The 17,244-nt window shown below is 35.7% G+C and overlaps 1 protein-coding gene across 1 annotated transcript in view; it reads left to right on the forward strand.

Annotated features, from left to right (window-relative positions):
- The window catches only part of HORMAD2 (HORMA domain containing 2), an 88,368-nt gene that overhangs the window by 15,637 nt on the left and 55,487 nt on the right, over positions 1 to 17,244 (forward strand). Inside the window, exons 4-10 of the mRNA XM_035017355.1 lie at positions 1,059 to 1,122; positions 1,724 to 1,760; positions 5,886 to 5,906; positions 6,473 to 6,499; positions 12,246 to 12,313; positions 15,325 to 15,476; positions 15,644 to 15,897. Coding sequence (XP_034873246.1) covers positions 1,059 to 1,122; positions 1,724 to 1,760; positions 5,886 to 5,906; positions 6,473 to 6,499; positions 12,246 to 12,313; positions 15,325 to 15,476; positions 15,644 to 15,897 — 623 coding nt within the window. The remainder of the gene's footprint in view (positions 1 to 1,058; positions 1,123 to 1,723; positions 1,761 to 5,885; positions 5,907 to 6,472; positions 6,500 to 12,245; positions 12,314 to 15,324; positions 15,477 to 15,643; positions 15,898 to 17,244) is intronic.

Here is a 17,244-nt window from a genome sequence, read left to right on the forward strand (position 1 = left end):
TTCCTTCCTTCCTTCCTTCCTTCCTTCCTTCCTTCCTTCCTTCCTTCTTACAGAGGTAATACTATTACTTATAGCTTTATTTTTTGTGGTAGTTTTAGTAGAAGTTGTATGTCTCCCTCTCAGTGTTCGTTCTTAAAGTAACATACATCATAAAAATGCTCAGTACTCCTATGTCACTCTCTTTTTGGTAATCTCTAAATATTATGCCAACATGGAATAATTTTCATGTACCTCAGTAGAGGTAGAGGGAACATCAGTTTTAGGATAGGAAAACAATATGAAAAGGTGAAGTGACATGCAAAGTCATACATGAATCAGTGATTGATTTTGGACTAATCTAAGCCAAAACTTTTTTTTTTTAAGATTTTATCCATTTATTTATTTGACAGAGAGATAGAATACAAGCAGGCAGAGTGACAGGCAGAGGGAGAGGGAGAAGCAGTCTCCCCGCCAAGCAGGGAACCCGACGCAGGGCTCCATCCCAGGACCCTGGGATCATGACCTGAGCTGAAGGCAGACACTTAACTGACTGAGCCACCCAGGCGCCCCTAAGCCAAAACTCTTTTAATATGATTTTCCTCTTCTCTAACTGTAGTAAGGTAGTTGAATTTCAGATGGAAATTAATATTTGAGAATAATCCATGGGAAAATTTTTCATCTTTATTTTCATTTAGGGGGAGACAAATATGAGAGAACTGACTTGAGATTGAGGTACATGTTTTAAATTGGTTAATGGATATGGTCTCAATAGTCCCTTATGATTACTCGGAATTCAACAGAAGCAAAGAAGTGACACAAATTGAATGTGCAATCAACTCAGTTGTGCTGCATTGTAGAAGGGAAGACTGCTAAACTATAATCAAAATTGGAACTAAACTAGTTTTCAACATAGGATTTATTTTTAGAGTAGATATTTAGAGATTCAAAATGTTTTTATAAGCTATAAAACTAAGTTATATAAATAAAATAGTTAAAGGAAATACCCTTATTTAGCATGGACAAATTTAGTACAGTAATCATTTAGTAAAGGAAAATACACTGTGTTTCTGTTTTTGTAGACCTCAGTTTAAAAATCCTTCGAGAAGATAAAAAATGTCCTGGGTCACTGCATATTATCAAATGGTAAGTAATTGAAATTCCACAAAAGTTGAACATTATTTTTATCATGGCTGAAATTACCCATAAGACTTTATTTGGTAAGATCATTTCCTTAAAACCTTTTCTTCCTTTCTTTTTTTCCTTCCTTCCTTCTTTCCTTTTTTTTCACAATTTCCTGGAAATTTACAGCAATATTCAATATAATTTTAATATCCTGATTTAATTTTGTTTTTGAAAAAAATGGACTTGTATAAAGAAAGAAAAATATTGTACGCCTGAAACAAATATAACACTGTATGTCAACTTCAATAACAAAAATTTTAAAAAGAGAAAAATATCAATCAAAATTTGATTACTCATCATATGCGTGTTAGTATTCTAAACATTATGGAAGGCAAAAAGAAAAATAAGATGTGGTTCTCTACCTTTAATTTGCTTACCTATTATAAAGATCTATCAACATATTAAATGACACTGTTTTAAAAAAGAGTTCAAATGGGAAAGGTAAAATGATTACCAATTTAATGTACTTAAAAGCAAAATATATAAATCAGTTCTGTATCTTGGAATTTTTTTGGCTTTCGCATCTGGTCCAAATTGACATCAAATATTTATTTCTTGACAGGATCCAAGGTTGTTTTGATGCTTTGGAAAAGAGATACGTAAGAATGTTTTTAAATTTATACCAGGATTAAAGACTTATCTTTTATACCTTAAAAAAAGTTTAGCTTTTATTTTGTTGTTGTGTATTAACAGTGCACTAGTGCCTACATTTGCATTTATGAAAGTTTCTTTTTATGTCTTTGTTGTCCTGTTGATGTCTTGTTTTCATCAATTAGAAAGGAAACCTTCATTTTTCTCTTTTACATACGCATATCTTTTTGACCACAGAATTTCCTCTGAAGTCACTGGAAGAGATCCAGAGGATGTGGGACAGGGGAGACAAGAATCTGGCATTTAGCACATTAAACATGTTCAAAATAGTTGTGATTCAATTCACAGATATGAAAGGAAAAAACGGACTTGAATAATTAGTTTTTATTCTATGATAGTTATTTTGTTAACTATGTTTGGTGCATGTATATAACCTGTTTCCTCAAATAGCTAGTATTGTACCTTGGATTTTTAAAAATGCAGCTTGAATTTTAAGTATATCAGATCTTTCTTGCTGCCCAAGACTGCTATGAAGGTATAAAAATTAGAGGCTCTAGTCCTAGTTGAAGAGACAAGATGTATATAAATGAACCTTCTACCACTGCTTCCCCTCCTTTTCCCCATCTATATCTTCTTCTAACTCCTTCTCAATTCCTATTCCTTTATAAAGAATTTTGAGGTGAATAGCCTTATAATAGATTATTTAGTTGCACTCATACATTTCCTTTTTCAGTGAACAGTTATTTTTTATGATTTATTCAACACTGACCTGGGGGACTGAGGGATACAAAATTAAAACAGATACGGGCTTGTGCACACAAAGATCTTCTAGAGCATGGCAGAAGAGAAATGATACTCATATGCGTGGCTGATGATTAGCTATTATACATTGGCCCAGCTGTGGCTATTGTTAAAATATTGAAATACTCTGTAATGGGTGGTAAATAGCTGTTTTGCTGAGACCCTGAGTGACCCCCACCATTATCTCCCCCTCACTTCACCATTGTCTCTTTTGGGATCTCTCCAGACCTATCCATAATCTAGCAACTAAAGGGTTAACATCTGGCCCACGGGGAGCTTCCAGGAACCCAGCTAAGACTAAATTGGCATCCTTTCTGATTCTGGGCTAAGTTGGCATCCATTCTGATTGGCCAGTACCTGTGTCCTATTAGGCTATTAAATATTGATTTTTTTTCACATCAGCTTGATATTTTTGTGTAAAAATATCAGATATAAGTACCCATAATACTCATTAGAAATTAATGCATGCTAAAGGAAAGATACTGCTTGTGTACAATAGGAATATGGAAAAAGAGGGGTTGTATATAGTAAGGAGCATGAAGGAAATCTTTTGGAGAAAATGGCTTTTGAACTTTGAAGGCCCTTAGTATTTGGACAGGTTTAAATGGAAAGGGTCATCACCAGCATACTGAACACTATTCATTCATTCTCCACCATCCGTTCATTTAGCAACATTTCTTGAGCATCCATCATTGAGAGGCAGTGCAATATAGTTAAGAACACAAGTTTTGTAATCAGTCTAAAGGGAATCCCAGTTCTGCACTTAACACCTATGTGATCTTGGGCAAGTACCTACCTTTTGGTACCTTAGTTTCTTTATATACAAAATGGGGGATAATAACAGAACCTCTTAGGGTTGTTTGAGATAATGAACTAATCTAAAGCACTGGTTTTCAAATGTTAGCTTGCATTGGAATCACCTGGAGGACTTGTTAAAGCATTGCCAGGCTCCATCCCAAAATTTCTGATGTGAGAATTTGCATTTCAGATAAATTTCAGGTTATGTTGACACTGCTGGTCTAGGGACCATACTTTTAGAACCACTGATCTAAAATGTTTAGAACAATGCCTGGCACATAATAAGCACTATGTGTTAACTCTTTTTCTCTTTCCTCCCTCATTCCCTCCCTCTTCTCCTTTCCTTTATCTCTCCTTCCTTCCTCCCTCTCTCTCTACCTTCTCTTTTTCTTTCCCTCCTTTCTTCTCTCCTTCCTTCATTTCCTCCCCTCCTCCCTTCCTTTCTTATCTATTTAATCTGTGCCAGACATTGTATCTAAATACTGGATGAGACAAAAATGAGAGAAAGATGTGATTCCTCCATTCAAGGAGGTCACACTCTAATAGCGTCACTTGTTAAATAATTACAATGTTACATGTACTAAAAGAGCAGTGTGATGTAAAAAGATTATCTACCTCATTTGATGGATTTATTTTACTTAAATGACTACCTGTATGACTGAATCGATTAAATTTACTGTTTGGGGAGATTAAAAGACAATACCTTAGATGGATGACTTAGACTCGTTGTTAGTATCTTAATTTCCTACTAGGAAATAATTAATGTGTTAAAAATAGTTTAAGTCAAGTTTGAGTATCTAGAGATCTTGAAAGATGTTCTTCTGTTGAAGATGATGATTATTTCTAGTTGTGAAATTTTGGGTGATTTTACCATTTTTTTGTAGTTCATATTCTCAAATTCTTTAAAGTAAGTATGTAGGTATTTTTAGATAATTATTATAAAGAAGAGACTATATTGTACATAGCCTCCTAATCTGTCTCCTTATTCCCATTTCAGTCCCCTACCATTCCAACTCACTATCCACACTACATTCTTTCAGAAATCTAAGTCTTTTTTTTTTTAATATTTTATTTATTTATTTGAGAGAGAGAGAATGAGAGAGAGCATGAGAGGGGAGAGGGTCAGAGGGAGAAGCAGACTCCCTGCTGAGCAGGGAGCCCGATGCAGAACTCGATCCCAGGACCCTGGGATCATGACCTGAGCCAAAGGCAGTTGCTTAACCAACTGAGCCACCCAGGCGTCTCTCAGAAATCTAAGTCTTATCATATCAATCTCTTGCCTGAAAATCTTCCATGGCTTTTAAAATAAAATTTAGAGTCCTTCACAGAGAACCTGTATGATCTAGTCTCACCTGCCTTTCCAGAAGTCATCACTCTCACCATTGCTAACCATGTTCAAGCCACACAAGGATTCTAGAACATGCCAAGTGCCTTTTCCCTTTGTATGTATTGTTGCTTTTGCCTGCAAAATTCTCTTCCCTACCCATACCTTTTACCTGGCTAAATCCAATTTATCCTTTAGGTCTCACGCTAAATATTTACTTTCTTAGAGGGGTCTTCCTGGCACATACCCCCCCACCCCAGCCTAGACTGTCCTTTTGTTTAATGTTCTCAAGCACCCTGTGCTACATTGTCATAGCAGTTAACACAGTTGTAATGATGTACCTGTTTGCTTTTTTGTTTAATGTTTTCTCTCCTGTTGGTCTGCATGTTCCCTGAGATCAGGGGCCATGTCTCTTTTTGAATGAATGAACTATTAATCAAATAATTAATAGAGAGTTTCACTATGTAGTCTCAAAATCAGTTGTATGCAGTAACCAAAATAGCCACACAGTGTCACTAAAGTTTTAGTCCTTTGGGTGCAATAGGTGAATAGTTTGATATGAAATTATGGTTGGGAAATTTTCTTTAAAAAAAAATTTTTTTTTTTTCAATTTTAACTAGGTTCCGTGACCATCGTGGGGCTTAAACTCACAACCCTGAGATTAAGAGTCACATGCTCTAACAACTGAGCCAGCCCTGGTCCAGAAATTTTCTAATTTGTATTCTAGTTTTTAAATTTTTATCAGAGACTAGATTATATCTCTATATATTGGCTTACTCTTTCAAGCAGAGAGAATCTGTGTATAGTAATATATATGTAGGTAGGGCAAGGGTTTTATAGACCTATCAGACTTTAAAATTTTTACTTTAGTAGATTAGTTTCAAAAGACAATTTTTTGGAGATACTGGTGGCATATTTAATATTTAGTAAAAATGAATTATTTTGTATATCTTTTGCCTCCCAAACTAAAATATAACTTTTAGATAGTATAGATAGTTATCATTTTTTTTTTGCATCCCTCCTCTCCAGCAGAACCCTATATATGTAAATTTATACTCACTTGAATGAATGAGTGAATTAGTATCTCTTTTTTAGATCTTCTACCCAAATCTTTGGAATCTCTCTGAAATAATTTTAATTAGCCTTTATTGAAAATAACAATAATATCAGCACAAGTATATAATAACAATAGTTTTCTTTTCTCTTGAAGCTACACATGGCAGTACTTACAGTAAGTACACACTTAAAGACCAAACCCATGTTTCTACTATGTTGTTTTTTTGGCAAGTAAAATATTAAAACAGTACTATCTCCACTGCTTCCTGAGTTTCTTTATCTGTCCTATGACATTTTGGAATTAAAAAAATAGAATCTACCAGAAGTTTTAATGAAAGATCACAAATTATGTATTTCTTAGGTATATTACAATACATGGGAAAGTATATAGGACATACTATCTGCTTCACATATTGGCTATCAGGATTTCATTTTTTTAAATTACTTTATAGACTTGGAGTGTTTGTTTTTATGGTTGTGTAGACTTTTTTGAAGTTTTGTGCCCTTCTGAGTATAACATGCTATGTATGGTTAAGAATAGAAAGCAAATGAGAAGATAATATAGAAAGTCTTAGATATTTGATTTATATTTTTAAACCATAACAAATTATCTTGAGATATGTATATCTCAGTCCTTAATTAATAGAGCACAATTTGAACTCTTCACATAGAAAATGTATTCTGTGAGGAGTAACCTAATAAGTTTCAGAAATTAAATGTTATTTATTTCTCCTTAAACAGCTTTATACAAATCCCAAGGAACCAGAGGTAAGGACACACATTGAGAAGGGATTATATTTAAATATGTTTACCTGAGTTGAGGCTATTGATTATGTTACTAGATTACTATATGAGCAAAGTAACTCACCATAAGCTCTTCCAGTGTGTTTTATTATAAACTTCACCAATTCTTTATTATGAGATTTTAAAAACTACTTAGGGGTGTTAAAAAAAAAAGCGTAGAGGAGCCTATTCCCTAACATGTTAAAATTAAAAATCTCTGCATGTATAAAACCACGTTTTATTATTTATTTTAACCAATTCTGAATCCTTTCTGTTTGTGGCCTTTTGGAAAATACAGCATAATTCTAAACTTTTCCTTTTTTTGCCAACTAAATTCTCCCCTATTTGACCTGTTCATAGATTTTTCAGATCTTTACTTCTTCTTTCTCTCATAATTTCTTCCCTATTGAATCCTACTCATCTTCAAGGCCAACTTAATGTTCAAATCTCCCATGAAAGCCTGTTGGCCTATGCTGTTCACACTAATTTCCTCCTTCTCCAAATTCCTTTTCTAATGGGACCCCACAATTTAACACTCTCAGTTGATTCATGTAGATTACTTTATCTCTTCAACCAGATTCTGAATTCTTGAGGACAAGTGTCTTGTCTTGTTTTCTGTCTCCCAGAGTGAATATCATAGTCCTGGACATGTAATAGTTACTTGTACTACTCTCTGGCAATGGCATAGAGATGGAGGGAGAAGCCTTCTGTTCTTTCTTCTCCTTCTATTCTCTATTTTCCTCCTAATTTTCTTTCCTTCTTCTCTTTCCTTTTGCCTTGCTTTCAATTTTCCTTCTTAAGCCTATGGATTTAGCGTAACTGGTAGCATTCAAGACTAAATTAAGCATTTTTAGCCTTTAATATCCTTTCTTGGGAAGATTATAAATAACTGTTTGAACAAGGTGGAGGAAAACTGGTACATACAGGTAGGTAACAATTCCTCAATGCCTGAACTACCCCTTTTTATCTTTGTCTCTTGTTTAGTTTCAAAATGCTTTTTTTCCCCCTGTAGGTTTGAGGGGAAGCTTCCCAAACAAAAACCTTCTGATAAATTGTTAACAAAGTGGTCATTTTCTTAATGCAATGAATTATTTTGTTTTCTTGTGCATATAAAACTCTTAATCTGAAACCAGTGCTTCTGCTCAGTGAAATGCTGAGCAAATTTAACTACAGAAAACTCTTAGGGTGGAGGGTGTGTGTGGGGGGGGCGTGCTATTAAAATGAGCTTGATGCAGGCAAATAATGAAGTTAGAAAACAAAAGCTTATAATACGAAGTGCTGAGCTACCATTTATAACCTAGAAAAAAATATTTTGAATGCTTACAGATCGTTCCATATAACAGTGATCCCTCACCCCTGTGTGTGCATGGTACCCTTTTGATTGATAAAAGTTTTAGTGTCATGTTTGAGGGTATTAAAAGACTCAAAAGAACACCAAACAAGTCAGCAATAAGTACAGTATAACTATGGAATAGTAATGTTCATAATGCCTAAAAGTATCCATGGGATTGCACTATTTTATAGTTTATATTTAGCATCAAGTTACTGATACAACCACTTACCTCCCTAATCTCATTCTTTTTTTGTTGTTGAAGATTTTATTTATTTATTTTGAGAGAGAGAGAGCGAGTGAGCGAGAAGAGAGCACAAGCAGGGGAGAGTGGCAGGGGGAGAGGGAGAAGCAGACTGCACCGAGCAGGGAGCCCAATGTGGGGCTTGATCCCAGCACCCTGGGATCATGACCTGACCCGAAGGCAGATGCTTAACTGACTGACCCACCCAGGCACCCTTCTCATTCTTTTATATACTCACAAAACAACATTCTCATGTAGACATAGTCTTTTGGTGTTTATCTAATATTGTGCCATGTTTCTTGACTCTTACCTGTAGAAGTATTTCCTTCTCTAAACAAAACTGAAGAAACAATAGCAATATTAACATATACCTGAAACAAAAATATATTTTACACATGGATTAAAATTTGTAGCAATCTTGTGCAGAGTCTGTCATAGTAGAATAGTTGCAAACCTCTGTCTTAAGTGTGCTTACCCAGTCCGGGGGCCAGTGGAGTTTTGGACATTGCACAAAGTTGCAGTATTTCTGTAGTAGAAGTTTTGTTCTGGTTGCTCCATTTCATGACAGGTGAATTGACAAAAGTAAAGTAGTGAAGAGGGATAGTGTAGCTTTCCTACAGTTAAACACTATAAAATGTGTGGAGGGTATTAATAAGTTGTGTAAACCAAAATGTAAATATGTTAAGGAAAGTTTTACACAACGTAATGCATGATAGAACTATAAAGAATGGCTGTGGGGGCGCCTGGGTGCTCAGTCGGTTAAGCATCTGAGTCTTGATTTCAACTTAGATCTTAATATCAGGGTGGTGAGTTCAGTCCTGGTGTTGGGCTCCACCCTGGACATGGAGCCTACTTTAAAAAAAAAAAGAATAGCTATGTATCAATACTGTGAGGACAAAAATCTTATTGTTTCACCATCTATTCCTTTGTGCCTATTGGAGGTGGTCAGCATCCATTTTTAATAGATTATTTCAAGAACTGAACTATACATGGTCTCTGTTTCTAGCCACAGTTTGGTTTTAGAAACTTTGTTTTAAAAAAAATCCTTGTAGGATAAAATCCTAATTGAGGGTGAACTCTATCCTGGCTGAATGTTTATTCCACAAATATTAATTGGGTTCCCTTTATGTTCCTAGCACTGTTCAAGGTATAAAAACACAGGAGTTAATGGGATAGACAAGGTCCCTGCTCTCTGGAAGCTTACATTCTTATATCCTTGAGGGAGAATAAACAATAAACAAACAAAAATGAGCAAAACAGTTTCAGATAGTCCTAATGCTATGAAGAAAATAAAAGAAAGGTAGTGTGCTGGAGAGTGCTGAGGCAGGGAATGGAGAAGGAGGGATTGGAGTATAGTCTGTGGAAGGCCTGTGGAGCTAAGCCTGAAGGGCCAGAGAAGTCAGCCTATGCAGGTCTGTGAGAGGCAATGGCACGTGATTGGCAGAATAGCACAGTGGTTAACATTGTAGGTGCTGGAGTCAAATCCCAGCTCTAACATTTACTAGCTTCATGTATAATGAGGATAATAATACCTACCTCAGAGTACTGACTGCATAAGAATGAATACATGTAGAGCATTTAGGGCAGTGCCCAAATATTATCATCATCTACTGGAGACAGCATGTTCCAGAGTATCGCTGGGCAAAGGCCCTAAGCTACAAGGCATCTTGTGAGTTCATGCCCTGAGCCTGGAGCTTAGTGGGTAGGAGAGAAAGAAGCAGAAGATAAGGTCAGAGAGGTAGACAAGGGACAGATGTGTAAGATCTTGTGGGATAAAGTAGTTTTTGGATTTTATTCTAAGGGCAACGGGAAACCATTGGGGTGTTTTAAGCAAAGGAGTAACATGGTCTGATTTATATTTTCAAAAACCCTTTTTGGCTATAGAACAGAGAATGAATTACTGGAGGAATACTTTGCAAGCAAGGAGATCAGATGAAGAGAGATAGTGGTGGTTTGGACAGGGTGATAATAAATGGATGGACTTGGGATATGCTTTGGAGATAGTCTTGAAAGTCTTGCCAATGGATTGGAATGTGAAGGGAGGAAAAAAGGCTATATATGTTGCTATTGCTTTGGTATCTGAATATATTCAGTATGATTAACAGAAACCATCGTTGAGTGCTTTAAAGGCCCATCTTTATTAGGCGACACATTAATCTGAAAAGTAGGAAAATGTTTTATGCAATGTTAAGAAGAGACCAATGCTTGCTGTCAATATATCTTCTGTCATAATCAGAGTCAGATTGAAGTTATAAGGGATTAGCATCTTGTATAAAACCATTGTAAACATAACTCTTATGAATTGCTTCAGGGACCAAATAACATGTTAATAAAATTATCAGCTGCTAAAGGATCTACTCTTGTTATAATTAAAAAAATAAAAGATAGCTCAGAGCATTGAAAAGCTAGAGTTTGTTGTGAAACATGGGCAGGCAGGAAGAATAGACACGGTTTGCTTGGCAGGGCAATTACACTCAGCATGAACAAAGAGAGGATGCTGTGTATCTTCCCTGTCTGGGGTGAACCTGTTGTGGTAGGCAACACTAGTGTCACATACCTCGCCTACTCTACTCACAAAGCAGCCTTCAAAGTTTTGTTTGATTTCCCAAGTAGACTGTCTTGCTAGAAAAATATTTTATCTTTTAAATTAAGTCCACTACAAATCAGTTGTCTTAGAGTTTAAGCAGCATGAGCCAATTTCTCCAGGACCTGATAACCTGTGATTAAGTTGTTTGCTAAGGTTTTAAGATCAGTAGAGCTGGGGGAACAAGTCTTAGAGTAAAGTAACAGAAACATTGAGACTTTCTGATCAATCCAACATCCTCATTCCCACAATATCAAGACCAAAAATTGAAACAGATGAATGAAGGGCATTTTTTTGTGTTCTACTTACACTTACACACTTTACCTCTCTTTCGGACTTTCTCCAGATCTGTGGACAAGCTGTACAATGTATCTGGGCCAAACGTTTGCTTCAACTACCAGACAATCATGTTATTTTACATGTTATATTTACATTATAACAATCATGTTATATTTACAATGTCTCTTATGAGGATATGTTTCCCTCTTTGTTTCTAGCTTTCTTAACAGTGAGGAGAGCAAATAGCAGTGGTATCTGAGTTTTTAGTGCAGGATCAAAAAAACAAGACCTGATGTCATAGATCCTGGTTCCTTTTTGAATTTTTCTAGTTTTCTTGTTGCCATTCTGGTCTTCCCTGAATTACTGTAGTAGCCTCTTAATTGCTCTCATGATTTCCACTTCTTCCTTCTGCACTATTAAAATAGCCAGGGTGATCTTAAAAACATGCAAATTACTCCCATGCTTAAAACACTTCAGTGTATTTCTGGTTTACCTAGAATAAAATCCAAACCCCTTATCATGGCCAATAAAGCTCCATATCCTCATCTCCTACACTCTCTTACTTGCTTACTCATTGCCAGCCACTTGGCTTCCTCTTTGGCCCTGAAAGAGGCTTACTTTCCTGCTTTAGAACTTTGCACTGCTGTTCCCTCTGCCCAGGATACTCCGCCCTCCCCCAGATCTGCACGTGATCCCCTTTTGTCACTGAGGCTCAGCTCAAGGATCATCCCTTAAAGGCGGCCATCCTTGGCCTTCCAAACCAAATTAGCACCTCTCCCTTCTATTCTCTATCACAGCTTGTGCTTCATATTGTTCACAGTACTTATTACTATCTGAAATTATTTTGTTTACTTATTTATTGACTGTCTCACCAGTCTGTCTATTCCAGAAAAACAGGGACCTTTTTTGTCATGTTCACCACTTTGACTCCAGCGTCTAACACAACGTAGACATTTGATAAATATCTGTTACATGAATGAATGATTTCTCAACTGGTTTCACTGTCATTTACCTATGCCAGGTCAGATATTTAACTCTGCCTCTTAGTTTCTCCAGCTTTGAAACAGTAACAATAGAATTTGCCATCTAACTCATTTTTAGCATGGACGTGAAAAATTAAGTTATCTTTATATTTGGAAATACTGCTCCTGAATAATGTTATGCTGTGAAACAAAGAGGTATGTAAGTAGTATAATAGGTATACAATAAAAATATTCCTCACCTATTACCAGATAAGGTTCTGGATTTCTTTTTTGTAAGTAATTTCTTTCTCTATTCCCTTTGATATTTCTAGAAAGTGACTGAGATATACCAGTTCAAATTCAAATACACAAAAGAAGGAGCCACTATGGATTTTGACAGGTAGAATCTAATTGTTTAATGAACATGAGAAATAGGACTGAGGTAAACATAAGCTTCTTGAAGCCATAGATAAGGCTTATATTTCCTTTGTAACTTCCCCACTAATCCTATAAAAACCCTCCATTAATAATAGTAATAATTGTTCAAATTTCTGAAATCCATGGATGAAGTTGGTGGGAGTAGAGTCTTCCTTTGCTTCTTTTCCTCTTCTCCTCATAGGTGATGTTAGTGGGGTTTAAAGGAAGTTAAGTTTGGTGGTTAAGAGTTCCAATTCCTAGAGACCTAGCTTGGAACACTCCATTATTGGTCTAACTTTGGACAGATTACTTAACCTCCCTAAATACTAGTATTCTCATCTGCACAGTGGAATTAATAATATTTACATCATATGGTTGCTGTGACTATTAACTTATAATACATATACAAAGCTTTGCCCATGCCTGGCATATGTTAAAAGGCCAGTAAATGGTACCTGGTGGTAGTGGTAGTGATGGTAGTGGTCCTTGGAGGCAGTGGTGGTTGGTGGGTGGCATCGCAGTAGAAATTATATTAATGAGGCTGTCTACATGGTGTTGATTGAAGAACTCCATAAGATTCTATTTAGACACTAACCTGAAGTTTCTCAGTTGCTATGCCAAGATATTAATCTTTTTTGCCCTCAGTATAGCCAGACTGGATCTGGAGTGAATGAAACCCCTGAACTATTTGCCTATAGATACAAACATTCTCATCTACTTCTCCCAATCTGTCATACAAATGTAATTTTTTATGTTTGTCCCAGTATGGAAAAGACTGGAAAGCACTACTTTTTCCTATCAAGTTTAAAATGCCAAGTTTTAGACATACTAGTGGGTTAAAGAGCAAAGACATGGGTATTTGCTTAAAAAGATCCCTGGTGTAGGTGGAGATGTTTTATTGAAGAGCGATATTTATTCCCATCCCAGTAGCTTTTGGATTCAGAAAGATCTCAGTTTTGCTGATGAGATGGAATAGAAGTGGAGGGGGTGGGTGGTGGTGAAAAGGCCTGGGTGGTAGAGGGCTCCAAGTCAGGGGAATGAGTGCCCATGAAAGGAGCAACTCTGAAGAGAAACGTGGCCTAATACTCAATTTTCTGCTGTTAGCTCTGTCTTGTCATTTACTGCAGTTTGAGGATTTCTCTCTGAGATTCACTTCCTTAATTATCCTCTCATTTGTAAAACTTGCAGACAGCAGTAGGATGTGCAGAGGAAGTAAGTTTTAGGAATGAGAATTAAAATATTAATCATCATAAGCTAGCATTTATATAGCATTGTACAGATTGTACAGCACTTTCCGTACATATTCTCCCACATTAAACAGTTGCCTTTTACTCTACAAAATTTAAATATAAGTACTACTGGCAACCAGATTAATCTCTTTTGTTATGAAGGCACATATGCCAAGTGGTGAGCAGTAAAACAGAAATGGCCAAATCTTTTGGCTATTAAGGAGGAGAGAAGGTAATGCATATTACTAATCTCCTAGAAACCAAAGGTAGACATTTATTTAAATGATCAGTCATACAAAATTACTTTATCACCTCTTCCATAGTAAAGATAATTTCCCTTTTAAAAGAGTACAAGGGAGTCTTGAGTATGATTTTACATGGATATGATTTTATGAATATGATGTATACTGAAAGATCCCATGAGCTAAATGCTATAGCCCTTCACTTGAGTTACCTATTTCAAATTGGTTAAATCTTAGGAGACAAAACTTTGTTGTTCAAAATCAAAAAAGGAGCAGATGTATTCACTTAATAATGTCTGTTTTATGAATCCACACTTCCTCCAGTAGCTCAATTACTTAGGATTATTATTCACTATTGAGTGCTTACTATGTGAAAGACATTGTGCAAATATATTGCAGTTGATAGTCCTTCCTAGAAGCTATTCAAATATGAAACCAATTTGGGAAGAAAATTTTGGAGAGAAATAAAAAAATATTTAGAGTTAGAAGGTAATTTGGTTCCACTTGTACATTCATTCATTCATTCCACAAATGTTTACTGAGTATTTACTCTAGCTGGCACCAAACAGTGGACATGAAAGATAGAGCCACGCATAATCTAGAGGGGGGCATACAAACAATTATACATAGGAGTAATGTATAAGAATTATCAGGGAAAACTTCCTTGAAGAGGTGACACATGAGCTAGCTATTAAAGGATGAATTGAGGAGAGTCAGGAAAAGAAGTGGGAAAAACACAATACAAGCAAAGTAAACGGCATATGCAAATGCACATGGGTGAGAAGAAACTGGGTAGTAAATGCAGATGAGGTTGTAGGTGAGGGCGTGGCTGCTCATGAAAGTCATTGTACACATACCATTCTTGAATTTGATTGAAAGGTGATGAGTGTAATAGAAGAATTTTAAGCAAGAGAGTGACATGAGGAGATTTTCCTATTAGGTATATTATTGCAGCAGTAGCATAGAGAATGTTATTGTAGTGTAGACAAGAAGAAAAGCGAGAAGAATAGATAGCCATTGTTGGAATCCATGTAAGAGGAAGGGACATCTCTGACAGATAACCAGACGGAGGAAGGGCCCAGAACTGATGACCAATTTTCAAATAGAAAATCTGGAAAGGTGTAGAAATGTGTATAAGCTTATCCTGCAAAGTGAGCTAACTGATCTAGAGTGTCTAAATGACTTGACACAGCTCATTCAGTTAGTTAGCAGCAGACCCAATATTAGATGTCAAGTCTCCTAATTCCAAATCCATTGTTCTCACTATTATGGCATGTGGTTATTTGTAACTCAAATTTTTAAAAAATCAGGTCATATTTAAGGGAACTTGCTACTTAAGAAATCCATTGTATATACATTGCAGAAAGTACAATCACTGCTCTAATTTACATTCTAAAAATGGTCTCAAGTGTCCTGATATTTATATTTATTTGATCATATGGTTAAGAGTTTTGTTCTTTTTAAAATAGAGTTTCAGTATTACATATGATTGAAAAGTATGCTGTTTTTCTATATGGTTATAGCAGTAGTACAAGCTTCGAAAGTGGGACAAACAGTGAAGATATTAAGAAAGCCAGTGTTCTACTGATCCGTAAATTATATATACTGATGCAGAACCTTGGACCCCTTCCTAATGATGTTATACTTACTATGAAACTCCACTACTATAATGCGGGTAGGTGGAGACCTCTAGTTAAATTCCTTCTTAAGTGTCAAAGTAATATTTTACATAGAGAGATTTTGCAAGCATCTGAAAGATACCTGTTGCTACACATGAAAGATTAATTTGACTTTTATTGAAACTCACAGTTTTCTTGGTTTTCTGCCCTTTTCATTTTGCAGTGACTCCACATGATTACCAACCCCCTGGTTTTAAAGAAGGGGTAAACTCACACTTCCTGCTGTTCGAGGGGGAGCCTGTAAACCTGCAAGTGGGATTGGTCTCCACTGGCTTTCATAGTATGAAAGTAAAAGTCACAACTGAGGCCACCAGAGTATCTGATTTGGAGAACAATCTCTTTCAGGAGAACAGCACTACTGAGATTGTTCATCAGGGTCTAGACTTCGATGAAGAAGAAGAGGAATGCAACAATCATGTAAGGCAAAACTTTATCGAGCCTCCATTGCTTCAGTTAAACACAGCTAACATTTTTAATTCCCTCATAGGTTATATCACAGTAATAGTCCAATGGAGTATGTCAGGTATAAAAACTAAAACAAAATTAGCCTCTGACCTCAGGGAGTCTTTATTGTAAAAAAAGTACTGTACTGTAAAAAAAGGGAATATACTTTGAAATTGTCCATGATTACAAGAAAAAAAAAAGACCTTCCAATATACTTCTTTTAGAAAAGGTACCCATAAACTTAGAAAATTTGGGATTTTCTTTTTTTCATTTATAGGTAACATTTTTAGGATTTAAAAAATATTCTAGGTATTCATTCTCACTGGAAATATAAAGTTCTTGATTACTGGGATAATTGAGTGGAAGGAGGTTGGGGGAGAAAAAAGTTATAGATAAACTCAAGTCAGAGTAAAAACAAAATGATAGTCAACTATTGGTTATGTAGAGAGAGACAAGCTTTGGGGCTAGGTCTCTGGGGAAAGCCAGGGGTCTGGGGCGTTTGGAACCACTGGAGCCAAATGGGTAGGGCTCTGAGCCCTTTACTTTCCTACTTCCTCCAGTAGAGACTTGGGAGTTGAGTACTTGCTAGGGCCCCACTGTCCTAGGTAAATCCACATCCTGTCATCTGGGTAACAAAGTTTACTGTATGTCAATATTGTATTAAAAGGGTTCTGAGTTAGACATAAAAATTTTCAGACTGCTTAATAGGAGGTGATGCTATAAAATCTTTTCAGGAGCTATTTTCAAATTAGGATGCTAATTTATTTGCTTGAGATAATTTGAGTCCTACTTAAAGAGATGACTGTAGTAAATAACTTTTGAAGGTTCTTTCTGATTCTTTAAATCTGTGTTATATTTAATATATTGAAAAGAGGTCTTAATTAATATAAATAATATAACCAAACAAACAGGATTTTTTTTCATCTTTAGTATTTTCACAATGTCACACATGCTAATGGCTTTAGAGTTTGATGCAATTTTCTTCTGATCCTGTTCCAGAAAGATATAGTTAACATAGGCTGGTTTTAAAAAAAAATAAAGGTTAAGAAAAGAATGGGCATGTTTCAACTGGATTTTTATCTTTTAAAATTAAGAATTTATCTTTTACCAAAGGAAATGAAAGTGGACAACTTGAGAATGAATAATTCAATTGATAGATTAAATAAGACACGTGGTAACACTTTCCAAGCATATGTTTAGTAGGAACTATATATACAAAAATCAGGACTTTGTGGTAAACTCATTCAATTCAACTTGCCAATTATATGAAATAATTTAGTAAGTCTAGTGAACAGCTTTCTGACACTTTGTCACTGAAAA

Source organism: Mirounga leonina, unplaced genomic scaffold (assembly GCF_011800145.1).
Source record: "Mirounga leonina isolate KUSES-001 unplaced genomic scaffold, KU_Mleo_1.0 Mir_171, whole genome shotgun sequence".
Lineage (NCBI taxonomy): Eukaryota > Metazoa > Chordata > Mammalia > Carnivora > Phocidae > Mirounga > Mirounga leonina.